At 45.2% G+C, this 18,164-nt stretch overlaps 1 protein-coding gene across 1 annotated transcript in view; it reads right to left on the reverse strand.

The window, feature by feature from the left end:
• Positions 1–16,417: 16,417 nt before the first annotated feature.
• Positions 16,418–18,164, reverse strand: part of HUWE1 (HECT, UBA and WWE domain containing E3 ubiquitin protein ligase 1) — a 150,026-nt gene continuing 148,279 nt past the window's right edge. The window contains exons 78-80 of the mRNA XM_058441317.1: positions 17,745–17,926; positions 17,233–17,423; positions 16,418–16,641 (exon numbers count right to left, since the gene is read on the reverse strand). Of these exons, the coding sequence (XP_058297300.1) occupies positions 16,539–16,641; positions 17,233–17,423; positions 17,745–17,926 (476 nt within the window). The 3' untranslated portion in view covers positions 16,418–16,538. The remainder of the gene's footprint in view (positions 16,642–17,232; positions 17,424–17,744; positions 17,927–18,164) is intronic.

Below are 18,164 nucleotides of genomic sequence, written 5' to 3' on the forward strand. Positions count from 1 at the left end.
GTAAAGCAAGAGAAGCCCCTTATGGGTCTTTCAACTCTCACGTCTATTTAGACGCAATTGGAGTCCCACGGGGAATACCAGATCAATTTAAAGCTTGAAATGAAATAGCTGCAGGATTTGAATCAATATTTTGGTGGGTGACACTTAATAAAAAATGTAGGTTAGATAAACTACATCTATTACAACCAACAGCAACAAGCTTTTCATGAGTTAAAAGAAAAACTCATGTCAGCCCCAGCCCTGGGGCTACCTGACCTGACAAAACCCTTTACACCCTATGTGTCAGAAAGAGAAAAAATGGCAGTTGGAGTTTTAACCCAGACTGTGAGGCCCTGGCCAAGGCCAGTGGCCTATCTCTCAAAACAACTAGATGGGGTTTCCAAAGGCTGGCCCCCATGTCTAAGGGCCCTGGCGGCAATGGCCCTGTTTAGCACAAGAAGCAGATAAACTAACCCTTGGGCAAAACCTGAATATAAAGGCCCCCCATGCTGTGATAACGTTAACGACTACCAAAGGACATCATTGGTTAACAAATGCTAGATTAACCAAGTACCAAAGCTTGCTCTGTGAAAATCCCCGCATAACCATTGAAGTTTGCAACACCCTAAACCCCACCACCTTGCTCCCAGTATCAGAGAGCCTGGTTGAACATAACTGTGTAGAGGTATTGGACTCAGTTTATTCTAGTAGGCCCAACCTCCAAGACCATGCTTGAACATCAGTAGACTGTGAGCGGTATGTGGACGGGAGCAGCTTCGCCAACCCCTGCAAAGTAACTCTGAAGAAGATGACAAGCCCTGCTCCAGTCACACCCGGAAGCTGACTGGTCCACACACGGCTGAAGCATGAGACAACTCATCACAGGACTCATTTTCCTTAACATTTGGACTTTTACAGTAAGGACTTCAACTGACCTTCCTTAGACTGAGGACTGTTCCCATCAAGTCACTGAGGTAGGACAAAAGGTTGCTAGGGTCCTATTATTTTATGGTTATTATAAGTGTGCTGGAACTCCAAAAAGAACTTGTTTGTATAATGTTATTCTATACAAGGTATGTAGCCCAGGAAATGACCAACCTGATGTGTGTTATGACCCATCTGAGCCCCCATGACCACAGTTTTTAAAATAAGATTAAGTACTGAAGACTGTTGGGGGCTTATAAACGATACGAGTAAAGTGTTAGCCAAAACAGAAGAAAAAAGAGGTGCCCAAACAAGTCACCTTGAAATCTGATGCCTGTGCTGTCATTAATAGTAATAAGTTAGGAATAGGATGTGGTTCTCTTAATTAAAAAAGAGGCTATATGGCAGAACATAAGTACATTTGTCATGAATTAGGACTGTGCAGAAATAATGTGGATAGTGGTCTTGTGTCATTTAGGCTGCTTGGATAAAAAATGGAAAAAATCCTGTCACCTTCAGCAAGGGAAAAATGGCCCTTCCTGTACCAGTGGTCAGTGTAACCCCTTAGAACTAGTAATAACCAACCCCCTTAATCCTCACTGGAAAAAAAGGGAACGTGTAACCCTGGAAATCGATGGGGCTAGACTGGATCCTCAAGTAAATATCATAGTTTGAGGAGAAGTTTATAAACGCTCTCCTGAGCCAGTATTTCAAACCTTCTATGATGAACTGAATGTGCCAGTACCAGAAATTCCAGGAAAAACAAGAAATTTGTTTTTGCAATTAGCCGAGCACGTAGCCCAGTCTCTCAATGTCACTTCATGTTATGTATCTTGAGGAACTGTAATGGGAGGTCAACGGCCATGGGAAGCCGGAGAATTAGTACCTACAGACCCAGTTCCTGATGAATTCCCGGCTCAAAAAAATCACCCTGATAATTTCTGGGTCCTAAAAGCCTCAATCATTAGACAATACTATATAGCAAGAGTGGAGAAGGACTTCACCCTTCCTGTGGGAAGACTCAGCTGCCTTGGGCGAAAACTGTATAATAGTACTACAAAACAGCCAACTAGTGGAGTTCAAACAATACTAAGACAAATCCATTTAGTAAATTCTCAAAGTTGCAAACCGTGTGGACCCACCCAGAGTTCCACTGGGACTGGACAGCCCCCACTGGATTATACTGGATATGTGGGCATAGACCTTAGGCCAAATTACCCTACCAGTGGGCAGGTAGTTGTGTTATTGGCACTATTAAACCATCTTTCTTCCTACTGCCCATAAAGACAGGCGAACTCCTGGGCTTCCCTGTCTATGCTTCCCATGAAAAGAGAAGCATAGCTATAAAAAATAAAGATAATAAATGGCTCCCTGAGACAATCATACAATATTATGGGCCTGCTACTTGGGTACAAGATGGCTCGTGGGGATACCGGACCCCCATTTCCATGCTCAACCACATCATATGGTTACAAGCTGTCTTAGAAATAATCACTAGGCCAGGTGCAGTGGCTCACACCTGTAATCCCTGCACTTTGGGAGGCCAAGGCTGGTGGATCATGAGGTCAGGAGATCAAGATCATCCTGGCTAACATGGTGAAACCCCGTCTCTACTAAAAATACAAAAAATTAGCCGGGCGTGATGGCGGGCACCTGTTGTCCCAGCTACTCAGGAGGCTGAGGCAGGAGAATGGCGTGAACCTGGGAGGTGGAGGTCGCAGTGAGCCAAGATTGTGCCACTGCACTCTATCCTGGGCGACAGAGCAAGACTCTGCCTCAAAAAAAAAAAAGAAAGAATCACTAATAAGACTGGCAGCGCCTTGACTATTCTAGCCTGGCAAGAAACTCAGATGAGAAATGCTATCTATCAAAATAGATTGGCTCTTGACTACTTGCTAGCAGCTGAAAGAGTGGTCTGTAGAAAATTTAACCTTACTAATTGCTGTCTACACATAGATGATCAAGGGCAAGTAGTTAAAGACATAGTTAGAAATATGACAAAACTGGCACATGTGCCCATGCAAGTGTGGCATGGATTTGATCCTGGGGCCATGTTTGGAAAATGGTTCCCAGTGCTAGAAAGATTTAAAACTCTTATAATAGGAGTTATAATAGTAATAGAAATCTGCTTACTGCTCCCTTGTTTGCTACCTGTACTTCTTCAAATGATAAAAAGCTTCATTGCTACCTTAGTTCACCAAAATGCTTCAGCACAAGTGTACTATATGAATCACTATTGATCTGTCTTGTAAGAAGACATGGGTAGCAAGAATGAAAGTGAGAACTCCCACTAATGAGTGAAGTTCTCAAAGTGGGGGAATAAGGGAGGAGACCACCCCTCATATTGTCTTATGACCAATTTCTGCCTCCAAAGAAAGAAGAAGTAAAAACTAAAAGCCAGAAATGAAATCCACAGGCAGAGAGCCCAGCGCTGTGCCTTGGGCCTGGTTAAAGATCGACCCCTGACCTAACCAGTTATGTTATCTATAGATTCCAGACATTGTATGGAAAAGCACTGTGAAAATCTCTGTCCTGTTCTGTTCCATTCTAATTACTGATGGCATGCAGCCCCCGGTCACATACCCCCTGCTTGCTCAATCAATCACGACCCTCTCACGCGGACTCCCTTAGAGTTGAAAGCCCTTAAGAGGGACAGGAATTGCTCACTCAAGGAGCTCGGTTGTTGGAGACTTGAGTCTTGCCAAAGCTCCCGGCCAAATAAAGCCCTTCCTTCTTTAACTCGGTGTCTGAGGGGTTTTGTCTGCAGCTTGTCCTGATACACCAGCTACTCGGGAGGCTGAGGCAGGAGAATGGCGTGAACCCAGGAGGAGGAGCTTGCAGTGAGCCAAGATCATGCCACTGCACTCCAGCCTGGGCAACAGAGCAAGACTCTGTCTCAAAAAAACAAATAAACAAAAACTGTTAGTGGCAGCAAATCCATATGTGTCTGTGGCAATGTTAGATATGAGTTCTAAATTTCTCTTCAAAGAATAAATATGTCAGTATGTTCAATTTTTTGCCTTCTACTTTTAAACTTAACTTCCTCATAAAGCAACCTTTTTTGATTACCTGCTCCACCCTGACTCATTCCGATTACCTGCTCATTCTCCACCCTGACTCATTCTGATTTCCTGCTCTGCCATAACCATTTTTCCTGCCAAACCACTCACCCCATTACTCTCTTTAAATTAGCCAATTGAATTAGTTTAGCCTGTGTGGTCTAACCCTAGCCAATAGGGAAAAGACACAGCAGCAGGAGCCACATGCATCAGGGATAAGAACCCCTTCCCCTCCCTTGTCCAAGTGTGTGCTCACCATTGCCCCATCTGTAAGGGCGCACCCTTCTATAGAAGTACATTGCCTTGCTGAGAATTAAAAAGAAAATTTTATATTCAAGTGCTATTTCTTTTGCAGCACTGAAACTTTATTTATAACAGCAACCTCAATTCTTGCCTCTTTGGAAGAAAGAATTCGACTGAGGGGTACAAGGCAGAGTGAGAGACTGAGGAAAGTTTTAGAGCAGGAATGAAAGTTTATTAGAAAGCTTTAGAGCAGGAATCAAAAGAAGTAAAGTACATTTGGAAGAGGATGTAGCAGGCAACTTGAGAGATCAAGTGTGCATAGTTTGACCTTTGATTTGGGGTTTTATACATTGGCACGCTTCTGGGATCTTGCATTCCCTCTCCCCTGATTCTTCCCTGGGAGTGGGCGTGAGCACGCATAACAGCCTGCCGGCGCTTGGGAGAGGAGCATGCACAGTGTGTTTACTGGAGTTGTACCCATGCTCACTTGAGGCATTCTTCCCTTACCAGTCAAATGTCCCTAAAAAGTCATATACATCTTAGTGAGCATGAGTGAGTCCACTTGTCAAACTCCTGCGATATTGGGAAGCTGTTGATCACCAGTTTCAGGTTTTTCTGTCTATCAGGAGACTGCCTTTCCCTGGCACTGGCTGCAACCAATTATTATTTTAGAGAGATAGTTAACAACCACTTGACCATCACCTGATGGTCACCTGCCATTCCTGGTTGGGGGGAGGGGGCAGGGCCCTCTCCTGCCCTGCTCATGTCTGACTAGCTACCCTACCCTACTGTAACAAAACCACGTAGCCTAGAAATATTGAAGACATTAAGAAAAAGGTGTGTCATGAATGCATAAAATACATGTAGATGCTAGTCTGTTTTATCATGTACTACCATCAAATATACACAAATCTACTATAAAATGGTAAAATTTATCACAACTTATGAGCCAGGTGCAGTGGTTCATGCCTGTAGTCCCAGTTCTTTGGGAGGCTGAGGTAGAGGATTGCTTGAGCCCAGGAGTTTGAGACCAGCCTGGACAATATAGCAAGACTCTGTCTCTACAAAAAATAAAAAATTAGCTGGGCGTAGTTGTGCATGACTGTAGTCCCAGCTATTCAGGAGGCTGAGGTGAGAGGATCACTTGAGCCTGGGAGGTCAAGGCTGCAGAGAGTAGTGATCAAACCACTGCACTCCAGCCTAGGTGACAGAGCAAGACCCTGTCTCAAAAAAAAAAAAAACAAAAAAAACAAAACAAAACATGCACAGAAGCTGGGTGTGGCGGTGCACACCAGTATTCCCAGCTACTTGGGAAGTTGGAAAAAACAAAACAAAAAAACTTAGGCACACACTTAAAGACTGTACATGGTACCATTCCCAGTTGAAAGAAACATAAACAAATGTAAAGATGCAGTATTAGATTATAACTGCATAAAACTGTAGTACATGCTGTACTACTGTAATTATTTCATAGCCTGTTGCTATTGTGATGAGCTCAAGTTTTACAAGTATCTGCTTAAAAGGCTGTGTGATGCCAGTCTTCTCCCTGAGCAGTTCATCTCTCCAGTAAATAGTGTATCTCAGAAAAAGTGATCTCTCACAGTTCTCAAGTATTTTTACTGTGTTTAGTGCAATACTGTAAGCCTTAAATATTACCACAGGACCCATAAAAAGTGCCACTAGTGATGCTGGAAGTGCTCCCAAGAAGCAAAGAAAAGTCAAGACATTCCAAAAAGTTGAATTGCTTGATATGTACCACAGATTGAGGTCTGCAGCTGGAGTTACCCACCATTTCAAGATAAGGACCATTGTAAAAAGGAAAAGGAAAATTTTGAAGCCATTGCTGCAGCTTTGGCAGCAGGTGTGAAAACCTTGCGCTTTCTGTGAAATACCTTTTTATCTTGTACTTAAAGTGCAGCTTTTATGTGGGTGTAGGATTGCCATAAGAAAGGCATACCTATAGATTCTAATTCTAGAAAAATGAACTCATTATATGACAACTTAAAGAAAGGTGAAGGATCTAAAGCTGGATAATTTAATGCTAGCAAGGATGGTTTGATAATTTTAGAAAGAGGGTTGGCGGCTGGGCACGGTGGCTCACTCTTGTACTTTCCCAGCACTTTGGGGGGCTGAGGTGGGAGGACCGCTTGAGCCCAGGAGTTTGAGACCAGCCTGGACAACATAGTGAGACCCTGTCTCTACTAAAAGTTCAAAAAAATGTGCTTGAGCCCAGCAGGTCAAGGCTGCAGTGAGCCCTGATAATGCCACTGCACTCTAGCCTGGGCAACAGAGTGAGACCTGGTCTCGAAAAATAAAAATAAAAATAAAAATAAGAAAGAGGTTTGGTTTAAAGAATGTCAAGATAATCCAGGCATGCGCAAGCCTGTAGTCCCATCTACTTGAGAGGTTGAAGCATGAGGATCAATTGAGCCCAGGAGACCAGGAGTTTGAGGCCAGCCTGGGCAACAGAGTGAGACACAATCCCTATAAATAAACAAATAATAAACAAACAGACAAACAAATAAATAAAAAAGCTAACAAGAGAAGCAGCTTCTGCCAACTAAGAGACAGGTTCCCAGATGCCATTAAGAAAATTATTGAGGCAAGGTGTGGTAACAAGTCTGTAATCCCAACAGTTTGGGAGGCTGAGGTGGGAGGACTGCTTGAGCCCAGGAGTTTGAGACCACCCTGGGCAACATAGCGAGACCCCTTCCCTACAAAAAATAAAAAATTAGCTGGGTATGGTGGTACATGCCTGTAGTCCCAGCTACTCAGGAGGCTGAGGTGGAAGGATGACTTGAGCCCAGGGGGTCAAGGCTGCAGTGAGCCATGATTGTGCCACTGCACTCCAGCCTGGGCCAACAGAGTGAGACCCTGTCTCAAAAATAATAATAATAATAATAAAGAACATCACTGAGGAGAAAGGATATCTGCCTGAACAGTTTTCAAATGTAGATGAAAGTGCCCTATTTTGGAAAAAAAGATGCCACAAATGACATTTATTAGTAAGGAATAGAAGTGAGCAGAAGGATTTAAGGCAGGAAGGGACAGACTCACTCCACTATTTTGTGCAAATGCTACTGGGTTCATAATCAGGACTGCCCTTACCTATATAGCTCCTAACTTCCGAGCCTTGAAGGAGAAAGATAAACTACCAGCTGCTGGTCTTTTGGTTGTACAAGAAGGCCTGGGCAACAAGACCCCTTTTCTGGATTGGTTCCACTGATGTTTTGTCTCTGAAGTCAGAAGTACCTTGCTAGTAAGGGAGTGCCTTTTAAAGTTCTTTTGACATTAGACAATGCCTCTGGTGACCCAGAGCCCCGTGAATTCAACACAAAAGGCATTGAAGTGGTCTACTTGCCTCCCAAAACCACATCTCTAATTCAGCCTCTAGATCAGAGAGTCATAAGGGGCTTTAAGGCTATTACACACAGTACTCTAAGGAAAGGATTGTTAATGCTGTGGAAGAGAACCCCGACAGAGGGACATCACGAAAGTCTGGAAGGATTACACCACTGAAGATGCCATCATTGTCACAGAAAAAGCCATCAAGCCTGAAATAAATTCCTGTTGGAGAAAACTGTCCTGATATTGTGCAGAACTTAACAGGATTTATGACAGCGCCAATCAAGGAAATCACGAGTTTGTGGATATGGCAAAAATAGGTGATGGGTGAAGAATTTCAGGATATGGATCTTAGTGAAATTCAAGAGCTAAGAAACACCACACCAGAGCAAGTAACAGAAGACGTCTTGATAGAGATGAGTGCTTCTGAACCGATACCAGATGATGAGGAAGAAGACGTAGAAGCAGTGCCAGGAACCAAAGTGACATAAGACAATCTGGCAGAGGGTTCTGATTACTAAAGAATACTTTTGACTTGTTTTATGATGTGGACCTTACTACGATATGGGCACTGAAACTAAAGCAAACAGTGGAAGAAGGATTGGTACCATATAGAAACATTTTTAGAGGCATGAAAAAGCAAAAGTCAGACAGAAATTACAATGTATTTCCATAATTACACCAGTGTGCCTGCCTCTTCTGCTTCCTCTTTCACCTTCTCCACCTCTTCTGCCTCTGCCACCCCTGAGACAGCAAGACCAACCCCTCCTCTTCCTCTTCAGCCTACTCAACCACAAAGATTGAGGATGAAGACCCTTATGATGGTCCACTTCCACTTAATGAACAGTAAATCTCTTTTCTCTTCCTTATGATTTTCTTAATGTTTTATTTTCTTTAGCTTACTTTACTGCATGAATACAGTATATGTTACATATAACATACTAAATGTGTGAATTGACTATGTCGAGGGAGGGACCTGGTGGGAGGTGATTGGATCATGGGGGTGGTTTCTCCCATGCTGTTCTCGTGATGAGGGAGTTCTCACGATATCTGATGGTTTAAAAGTGTCAGTTTCCCCTGAGCTATCCCTCTTTCTCACTCTCTCTCCTACCACCTTGTGAAGAAGGTGCCTGCTTCCCCTTCGCCTTCTGCCATGATTGTAAGTTTCCTGAGGCCTCCCCAGCCATGTGGAACTGAGAGTCAATTAAACCTCTTTCCTGTATAAATTATCCAGTCTCAGGCAGCTCTTTATAACAGCGTGAAAATGGACTAATACGGAAAACTGGTACTGGAAGACTCAGGTACTGCTATAAAGATAATCTGAAAATGTGGAAGTGATTTTGGAAATGGGTAACAGCCAGAGGTTGGAACGGTTTGGAGGGCTCAGAAGAAGACACGAAGATGTGAGAACGTTTGGAACGTCCTAGAGACTTGTTGAATGGTTTTGACCAAAATGCTAATAGTGATATGGACAATGAAGTCCAGGCTGAGGTGGTCTCAGATGGAGATGATGAACTTATTGGGAACTGGAGCAAAGGTCACTCTTGCTATTCTTTAGCAAAGAGATTGGTGGCATTTTGCCTCTGCCCTAAAGATCTGTGGAACTCTGCACTTGAGAGAGATGATTTAGGGTATCTGGTGGAAGAAACTTCTAAGCAGCAAAGCATTCAAGAGGCGACCTGGCTGATTCTGAATGCATTCAGTCATATGTGTTCACAAAGAGATTATCTGAAACTGGAACTTTTATTTAAAAGGGAAACAGAGCACACAAGTTTGGAAAATTTGCAGCCTGACCATGAAGTAGAAAAGAAAAACCCATTTTCTGGGGAGAAATTCAAACTGGCTACAGAAATTTACAAAAGTGAAGAGGAGCCTAATGTTAATCACCAAGCCAATGGGGAAAATATCTCCAGGGCATGTCTTCACAGCAATCCCTCCCATCACAGGCCCAGAGGCCTTTTAGGGAAAAATGGTTTTGTGGGCCAGACCCAGGCACGCCCCTACCCCGCCCCTTGCTCTGTGCAGCCTCGGGGCTTGGTGCCCTGCATCCCAGCCTCTCCAGTTCCAGCTGTGGCTAAAAGGGCCAAGGTATTGCTCCAGCCTTTGCTTCAGAGGGTGCAAGCCCCAAGACTTGGCAGCTTCCATGTGGGGTTGGGCCTGCGGGTGTGCAGAAGACAAGAGTTGAGGTTTGGGGCCAGGCATGGTGGCTCATGCCTGTAATCCCAGCACTTTGGGAGGCTGAGGTGGGTGGATCATTTGAGGTCAGGAGTTCAAGACCAGTCTCACCAACATGGTGAAACCTCGTCTCTACTAAAAATACAAAAAATTAGCCAGACATGGTGGCATATGCCTATAATCCCAGCTACTCTGGAGGCTGAGGCACGAGAATTGCTTGAACCCAGGGGGCAAAAGTTGCAGTGAGCTGAGATCATACCATTGCACTCCAACCTGGGTGACAGAGCGACACCACTCAGTCTCAAAAAAAAAAAAAAAAAAAAAAGAGTTGAGGTTTCAGAACCTCCACCTAGATTTCAGAGGATGTATGGAGACACCTGGATGTCCAGGCATAAGTTTGATCCAGGGGCGAAGCCCTCATGGAGAACCTCTACTAGGGCAATGCAGAGGGGAAATGAGGGGTTGGAGCCCCCACGCAGAGTCCCCCCACTGGGACACTGCCTGGTGGAGCTGTGAGAAGAGGGTCACTGTCCTCCAGGTCCCAGAATGGTAGATCCACTGATAGCTTGCACCATGCACCTGGAAAAGCCGCAGACATACAATACCAGCCTGTGAAAGCAGCCGTGGGGGCTGTACCCTGCAAAGCCACAAGGGAAGAGCTGCCCAAGGCCTTGGGAGCCCACCCCTTGCATCAGTGTTGCCCGGATGTGAGATATGGGAGTCAAAGATTATTTCAGAGCTTTAAGATTTAATGACTGCCCCATTGGGTTTCAGACTTGCGTGGGACCTGGGGCCCTTTGTTTTGGCCAATTTCTCCCATTTGAAATGGGAACATTTACCCAATGCCTATACCCCCATTGTATCTTGGAAGTAACTAACTTGCTTTTGATTTTACAGGCTCATAAGTGGAAGAGACTTTCCTTGTCTCAGATGAGACTTTAAACTCAGACTTTTGAGTTAATGCTGGAATTAGTTAAGACTTTGGGGGACTGTTGGGAAGGCATAATTTGTTTTGAAATGTGAAAAGGACATGAGATTTGGAGGGGTCAGGGGTGGAATGATATGGTTTGGCCCCGTGTCCCCACCCAAATCTCATCTTGAATTGTAATCCCATGTGTTGAGGGAAGGGCCTGGTGGGAGGTGATTGGATGAAGGGAGTGGTTCCTCCATGCTGTTATCCTGATAGTGGGGAAGTGAGGAAGTTCTCATGATATCCGATGGCTTAAAAGTGGCAGTTTCCCTTGTGCTCTCTCCTGCCATCTTGCAAAGAAGGTGCCTTGCTTCTCCTTTGCTTTCTGCCATGATTGTAAGTATCCTGTGGCCTCCCCAGCCATGCAGAACTGTGAGTCAATTAAACCCCTTTCCTTCAGAAATTACCCAGTCTCAGACAGTTCTTTATAGCAGTGTGAAAACAGACTAATACAGACTGTTTATGTTATTAGTAAGGCTTCTGGCCAAGAGTAGGCTATTAGTTATTTAAGGTTTTGTTTGGTTTGTTTTTGTTTTTTCTTTAAATGGTGTTTCACTCTGTCACCCAGGCTGGAGTGCAGTGGCATTATCTTGGCTCACTGCAACCTCCACCTCCCCACACAAGCGATCCTCCCACCTCAGCCTCTTGAGTAGCTGGGACTACAGGTATGCACCACCACACCCAGCTAATTTCTTTGTATTTTTTGTAGAAACGGGGTTTCACCATGTTGCCCAGGCTGGTCTCGAACTCCTGGACTCAAATGATTTGCCCACCTCAGCCTCCCAAAGTACTAGAATTACAGGGGTGAGCCACCAAGCCTGGCCATTTTTTTTTTTAATTATATTTTTTGTAGAGACATGGTCTCACTGTATTGCCCAGGCTGGTCTTGAACTCCCGGACTCAAGTGATCCTCCTGCCTTGGCCTCCCAAAATGTTGGGATGACAGGTGTGAGCCAACTGTGCCTGGCTAGTATTTGAGTTTTTGGGGAGTCCAGTCATACATGGACTTTCAGTGGTATGGATGGATGGTCAGTCCCTGATCCCCCATGTTGTTCAAGGGTCAATTGTAGTTAACATCAGGTAACTTCAGGCTTTTTTGTGTAAGGATTAAAGCAGAGAGAGCTTTATCATCATGCTGATTGAAGATTTAAACTGACTTGTTGGGGAAATTGGATGTTATCTCTCTCTCCTGATTTGTTGGAAGGTCAGGTAATAACTTAGTTTAGGTTTGGTGAAGTGGAACTTTAGTGTGGGTGACTCCATTTTTATTTTGTTTGGTCTGTTGGAGCCTAGTGCAGGAGCTTAGTTCAAACCAATGGCCTCCTATAATTTTTATTTAACAGGACTGATATCTCCCTGCTACCTACCTCAAATGCATTGTAAAATTTAATAAATTATATATCTCAAAAAGGGTGTTATGAAACATTTCAGATGTATAAAAGTTATGAAGTTTCATAGTATATAGTTAATATTACAAGGAAAATTCACTCACATACCCAGCACAACCCAGCTTAAGAAACAAAACATCACTGGGCACAGTGGCTCACGCTTCTAATCCCAGCACTCTGGGAGACCAAGGTGGGTGGATCACTTGAGCCCAGGAGTTCGAGACCAGCCTGGCCGACATGGTGAAACCCTGTCTCTACAAAAAATACAAAAATCAGCCAGGCGTCGTGGCATGTGCCTGTAGCCCCAGCTACCTGGAAGATTGAGGTGGGAGATGGCTTGAGCCCTGATGGTAGAGGTTGCAGTGAGCCGGGATCGCACCACTGCACTCCAGCCTGGGCAACAGAGTTGAGACTTGGACTCAACAAAGACAAAATATTACTTTAAAAGAAAAGAAAAAGGCCAGGTGCAGTGGCTCACATCTGTAATCCCAGCACTTTTGGAGGCTGAGGTGAGCAGATCACATGAGGCCAGGAGATGGAGACCAGCCTGGCCAACATGAAGAAACTCTGACTCTACTAAAAATTTAAAAAATTAATCAGGCATGGTGGTGCACACCCGAAGTCCCAGCTACCTGGGAGGCTGAGGCAGGAGAATCTTTTGAACCTGGGAGGTGGAGGTTGCAGTGAGCCAATCATGCGCCACCACACTCCAGCCTCGGTGACAAAGCGAGACTCTGTCTCAAAAAAAAGAAAACATCACCAATGTAGTTGAAGCCCTGTGTAATGTGCCTCTTCCCAGACACATCCCCTTCTGTCTACCCCTGCATTGTCTCATAACTTATCCTCAACATTGTGCAAGATTTTATCATCCTCATGGTTTTTCATACTCTTCATACATGTTGCATGATTTTGCAACTTTTAAGCAGGTCTTATATGTATGTACCCTCCTGAAACTTTTTTTTTTTGAGATAGGGTCTCACTTGCTACCCAGGCTAGAGTGCAGCGCTATGATCTCAGCTCACTGCAGCCTTGACCTCTCTCCTAGGATCAAGTGATACTCCCGCCTCAGCTTCCCAAGTAACTGGGACTACAGGCACGCACCACTACGCCCAGCCTGAAACTTTTATCATTGAGATTGTGCATGTGATGTATGCAACTGATATTTTTACTACTGTGTAGGATTCCATTGTAGCAATTTCTCACAATTCATATTTATGTTAGATAAGTTTATGTGAATAGTTTGTTCATTATAGCCAAGTTTCTTGCTAGACTGTTTTAAGTTCCAATACTTTTTTTTAGACAGGGTCTCGCTGTCTCCCAGGCCAGAGTGCAATGGCGTGATCAGAGCTTATTGCAGCCTCGATTTTTGAGGCTCAAGCGATCATCCCACCTCAGCTTCCTGAGTAGCTGGGACTACAGGTGTGTGCCACCATGCCTAGATTAAAAAAATTTTAGTAGAGAGGTCTTGCTATGTTGCCCAGGCTGGTCTTGAATTCCTGAGCTCAAGCAATCCTCCCATCTTGGCCGCTGAAAGCCTTGGGATCCCAAGCATGAGCCACCATGCCCTGCTCCAATAACTTTTGACTCTGTTAGCAAATAGTTTCAACAGTTATACCTTTTGTTTTCTGTTTTACTGAAATAGAAAACTGCAGAATAGCAGAACAGCACTAATCGTGATAATTAGGCACCTTATCTTTCAAGTGTCATGTTGGCTGTTGGTCTGAAACTACCTTATCAAGCTGGGAGCTTTACCTTTAAAGGTTGCCAGGAATGGTTCTTGAATGTGAACAAATGCCTTGCCATCTGTGATTTCTCATCTGACAATGAGGCGATTAATATTACACTACACATATCCCAGGGGCAAATCATACTTGGTAATGCTCTATTTTTGTAGTATCCCACTGAATGAGATTTGCTTCCATTTCCCATAGGATTATTCCATCTGTACTCCCAGCTCCCACATCCAACCCCCAACCTCCAACCCAGGAACCCCCTTTACTTTCAAATTTAAATTACCTGCCAGACTTTTATTTCAAAGAACCAGTTAATCTTTGGCCGGGCGCGGTGGCTCACGCCTGTAATCCCAGCACTTTGGGAGGCCGAGGCGGGCGGATCACGAGGTCAGGAGATCGAGACCATGCAGGCTAACACGGTGAAACCCCGTCTCTATGAAAAATACAAAAAATTAGCCAGGCGAGGTGGCGGGCGCCTGTAGTCCCAGCTACGCGGGAGGCTGAGGCAGGAGAACGGTGTCAACCCTGGGGGGCGGAGCCTGCAGTGAGCCGAAATCGCGCCACTGCACTCCAGCCTGGGTGAAAGAGGGACTCCTCAAAAAAAAAAAAATCTTACTGCTTATTGGCAAATTCTACTCTTTCTGCTTATTCCTTTTTTTTTTTTTTTTTTTTGAGACTGGGTCTCAGTCAGTCAGTCACCCAGGCTGGAGTGCAATGGCGTGATCTCAGCTCACTGCAACCTTTGCCTCCCGGGTTCAAGCGATTCTCCTGCTTCAGCCTCCCAAAGTGCTGGGATTACAGGTGTGAGTCACGGCGCCTGGCTGGGACTGGCGTGGTGGCTACGACCGCCAGTAGCTGGGACTGCAGGCGCCCACCAGCACGCCCGGCTAATTTTTGTATTTTCAGTAGAGACGGGGTTTGCCATTTTGGCCAGGCTGGTCTCAAACTCCTTATCTCAGGTGACCCACCCGCCTCAGCCTCCCAAGGTGCTGGGATTACAGGTGTGAGCCACCGCACCTGGTGTATCTCTTCCATTTTAAAGTCCCGCTGGACTCTAAGCAAATAAACTCCTGCTGCCTTCAATTATATGACCTGTCTCTGCTTAACCTCAACTCCTGCTCAGCTTTAGGCTGCAATCCAAGTGCACCGACGATGGAAAGCTTTCCCTGACTCTCCAGGCTAGGTCAGGCACTTCTATGTGCATTGAGACTCCTTTCTTCATCTGTCACAAAACTAATCACTGTCTTCACCTCCCTACTAGAAGCTCAGTAACAGGGATGGGGCAATTCCTCTGCCTTCTCAGTCGTCAAAGCAGGGCCAGGCACAAAAGAGTGGAAACACTATAAAAAAGGGGGAAACGGCTAGCAGCCTTGGCTTCAGGACCAGGGGATCAGGTTAAAGACACACCCTTGCTTTCCTAGACCCATACTTTGGGACAAGGTCAAGGGGACAATCTGTTCAGAGGTAGCACCTCAGGGAATGAGAAAAACCACACAAGGCAAGCACCACTTGGGGTTATTTTTTCTAACTAAATTTTTATTAAATTATTTTTTTCTTTGAAGGCTGGAACCATCGAAGTCCTTAGATCAGCTTTAAGCACTGGATGGAGTAAAAACCACAAGGGACTACAAGGTGATCTGTGAACAGACTGGCAGACAGATGATGAGAGGGAGTGACGACAACAAAAATAGACAAACAAAAAGAATGGTCTTCTGGTGACCTAGTTAAATTACTCGCTTATTAAAATTTATTAGAAATAAACAAACATTAATGAAATAAAAATCTAAAACTGAGCCCCAGACTCAAGACTACTGGAAAGGCTCACCAAGTAAAACCCTCGGTTGGGTCAAGTGAGCTCTCTGAATGTTTTGTACAACCTGCTGCAGTTTGTTCCCCTTGAGCAAGGTGATGCTTTGTCCTGGGCTGCAATCTCTAACACCATCACCATCCCCAAGTGCGGCTCCCATTCTAAAAAAAAACAGATGCCCCCACCCCCAATTCCTGGTGAACTGCCCATCTCTCCTGACTGCAGAAACTGACTCTGAAGGAGGAAGTTGCACCAGTGGTGGAGGCAGGTGGGCAAGCGGGTAGGGCAGGGATGGTTTCCTGGAGAATCCATTCGGATCTTTTCTCCAGATGCCTAGCATGTGCTTAAGAGTTTTTTTTTTTTAAGTTTGAAAAAAACTCCATTGTGAAAAGTGAGTTATGAAGAGTGCTCTTTATTTGAAACCTCCACAACACAGACGCCAATCTTGTCTCGCATTGAATCATTAGCTGTGCACATCAACACATTCCAAGCACAAATTAAGAAATGCAAACAGAACAAAAAAATATATATATATATATAATTTTTTCCCCTATCCAAAGGTTTCAAGTCTCAATGCAGCAAATCCTTCTGAACACAGAATCTGAGGAGCACACTGTTCAAACAGTTGGGACAGACAGGTCCCTGCAAAGGCTACTGCCTTTTTAAAACACATGGGGTGGGGATCATGGACGGCATGGAAAGGGGAGAGAAGGTGAGGAAACAGGAGGCGGGAAGAGAATGACAAGAGGAACAGGTATGCGCTGGGGAAGATGGGGCAGCTGGGACACACACGGTGAGTTGGTGGATTTCATTTATTGGTTTTTGACAATTTCTTTCTGGTTCTTTTTTTAACTCCCCCCTCCCCAGGTCCAACAATGGTAAAAAAAAAACCCCACAGAAGTGGGCAGGGCCTTATTAGGCCAGCCCAAAGCCTTCAGAGCACTCCTGGATAGCCAATAGTAGCATGTGGCGGAGCTTCTCAAAGCTCTCATAGGCAGGCAGATCCAGCTGATTAAAACTAAGGAAAGAAGAAAGATCAGTTCGTGGTGAGGGATGACAGATAACCAAATCTGTGTGTTCCCATGGTGCCCACCAGCCCCTCCCCTCCCTGAAGAAACCAACTCCCTGCTTCTTGATGACTCCCAATCTTGTCTCAGCCCAGTCTACCCCCTTTATCTTGCTCCCAAATTGGCCATCAGGCACCAAAACCAAAAATCTGACCCTGTCACTCCTTAAACACCCTGGCCTCACTCGCCCACAGGCTAAAGTGCAAACTTGAAGGAGGTTTTCAGAGTCACTGGAAATCGGACCTCTGCTGAGCTCTTTAGACTTCTGCTCCCTGCAACTCCTCCTTGCTCCAGTCACGCTGGCCTTGGAATACACCATGCTCTCTTGTGGTGCTGTTTACCTGCCAGTGTCTCCCCAGCCCCCACTGTGTCTAGCACATCTCATCTCAAACATCACCTCCATAGAAACACCAAATTGTGAGTTACCCAAGGTCCAGGACTCAGCCACATTTGCGTTCCCAATCTTGGGTAGGGTCCTGAAAACATCAAGTATGCAAGCTCAATCTAAGCGCTGAAAAGGAGAAACAAACCCTTCCTTTTACCATGTGTGAGCTGAAGGCAGGCGATCTGTGGACCTGTCATCTCGATGGATCTGAAACTTCTGAATGCCATTCATGCCTTCGAGGGCAGCAAAACCTTGCAGGGGTACCTTGGAAGTACCCGTGACAAACTGGAGGAACTTGGCACGGTCAGCTTGGTCGAAAGAACGCAATGCTCTCCAGAACCACTGGATCTGTAGGAAGGGACCCATGAAGCCAGTGTTAGGTAGAAAGCTCCTAGAAGCAGGGTAGGGGGGGGGATGGAATCTAGGAAACAGGACTGGACTTGGTATCTGAGGCAAGTCCCTTCTGTGGGATGAGCTTTAGTTCCTTTCATTCGTAAGATGGCCAAGAGAAGTCTGCTATGCTCCAGGAGAACAAAGAGTTAGATATAGGTAGACTATCTTCTACATGCAACTTCCTCTAAGAGTACTACTGGTTTATTTGGTATCACACAAACTAGCATTGCCTAGGGTAAGAGGACCATATGAGGAGGGATGCCAGCAGCAGCTCACCTGAATAGAGTTGGACTGGTACTTGTGGTATTCAGTGTTGGATTTCAGATCATCAATGTCAATGGTGGGTAGTCCTGATATAAGCAGCTCTAACTCCTGCTCAGTGAAGATGGAAATGAGGCGCTTTGGAATGATCTCATAGAAGCCTTCTAAGAAAGCCGCCAACTGCTTGCGGATGGCTCCTGGTGAGATAACCAAAAAGCCACATGACTTCTAAACTCACACAACCGTAGAGGGTCCGAGATACCCCATCTGGCTCCCATCTACCACTGTTAGCTGGGACTACAGGCATGCACCACTACGACTGGTTAATTCTGCCCAGGCTAGTCTCAACCCCCTGGGCTCAAGCTATCCTCCTGCCTCAGCCTCCCAAAGTGCTAGGATTACAAGTGTGAGCCACTGTGCCCAGTGAAGTTTTTT

Source organism: Hylobates moloch, unplaced genomic scaffold, assembly GCF_009828535.3.
Source record: "Hylobates moloch isolate HMO894 unplaced genomic scaffold, HMol_V3 SCAFFOLD_7, whole genome shotgun sequence".
In the NCBI taxonomy this organism is placed as follows: Eukaryota; Metazoa; Chordata; class Mammalia; order Primates; family Hylobatidae; genus Hylobates; species Hylobates moloch.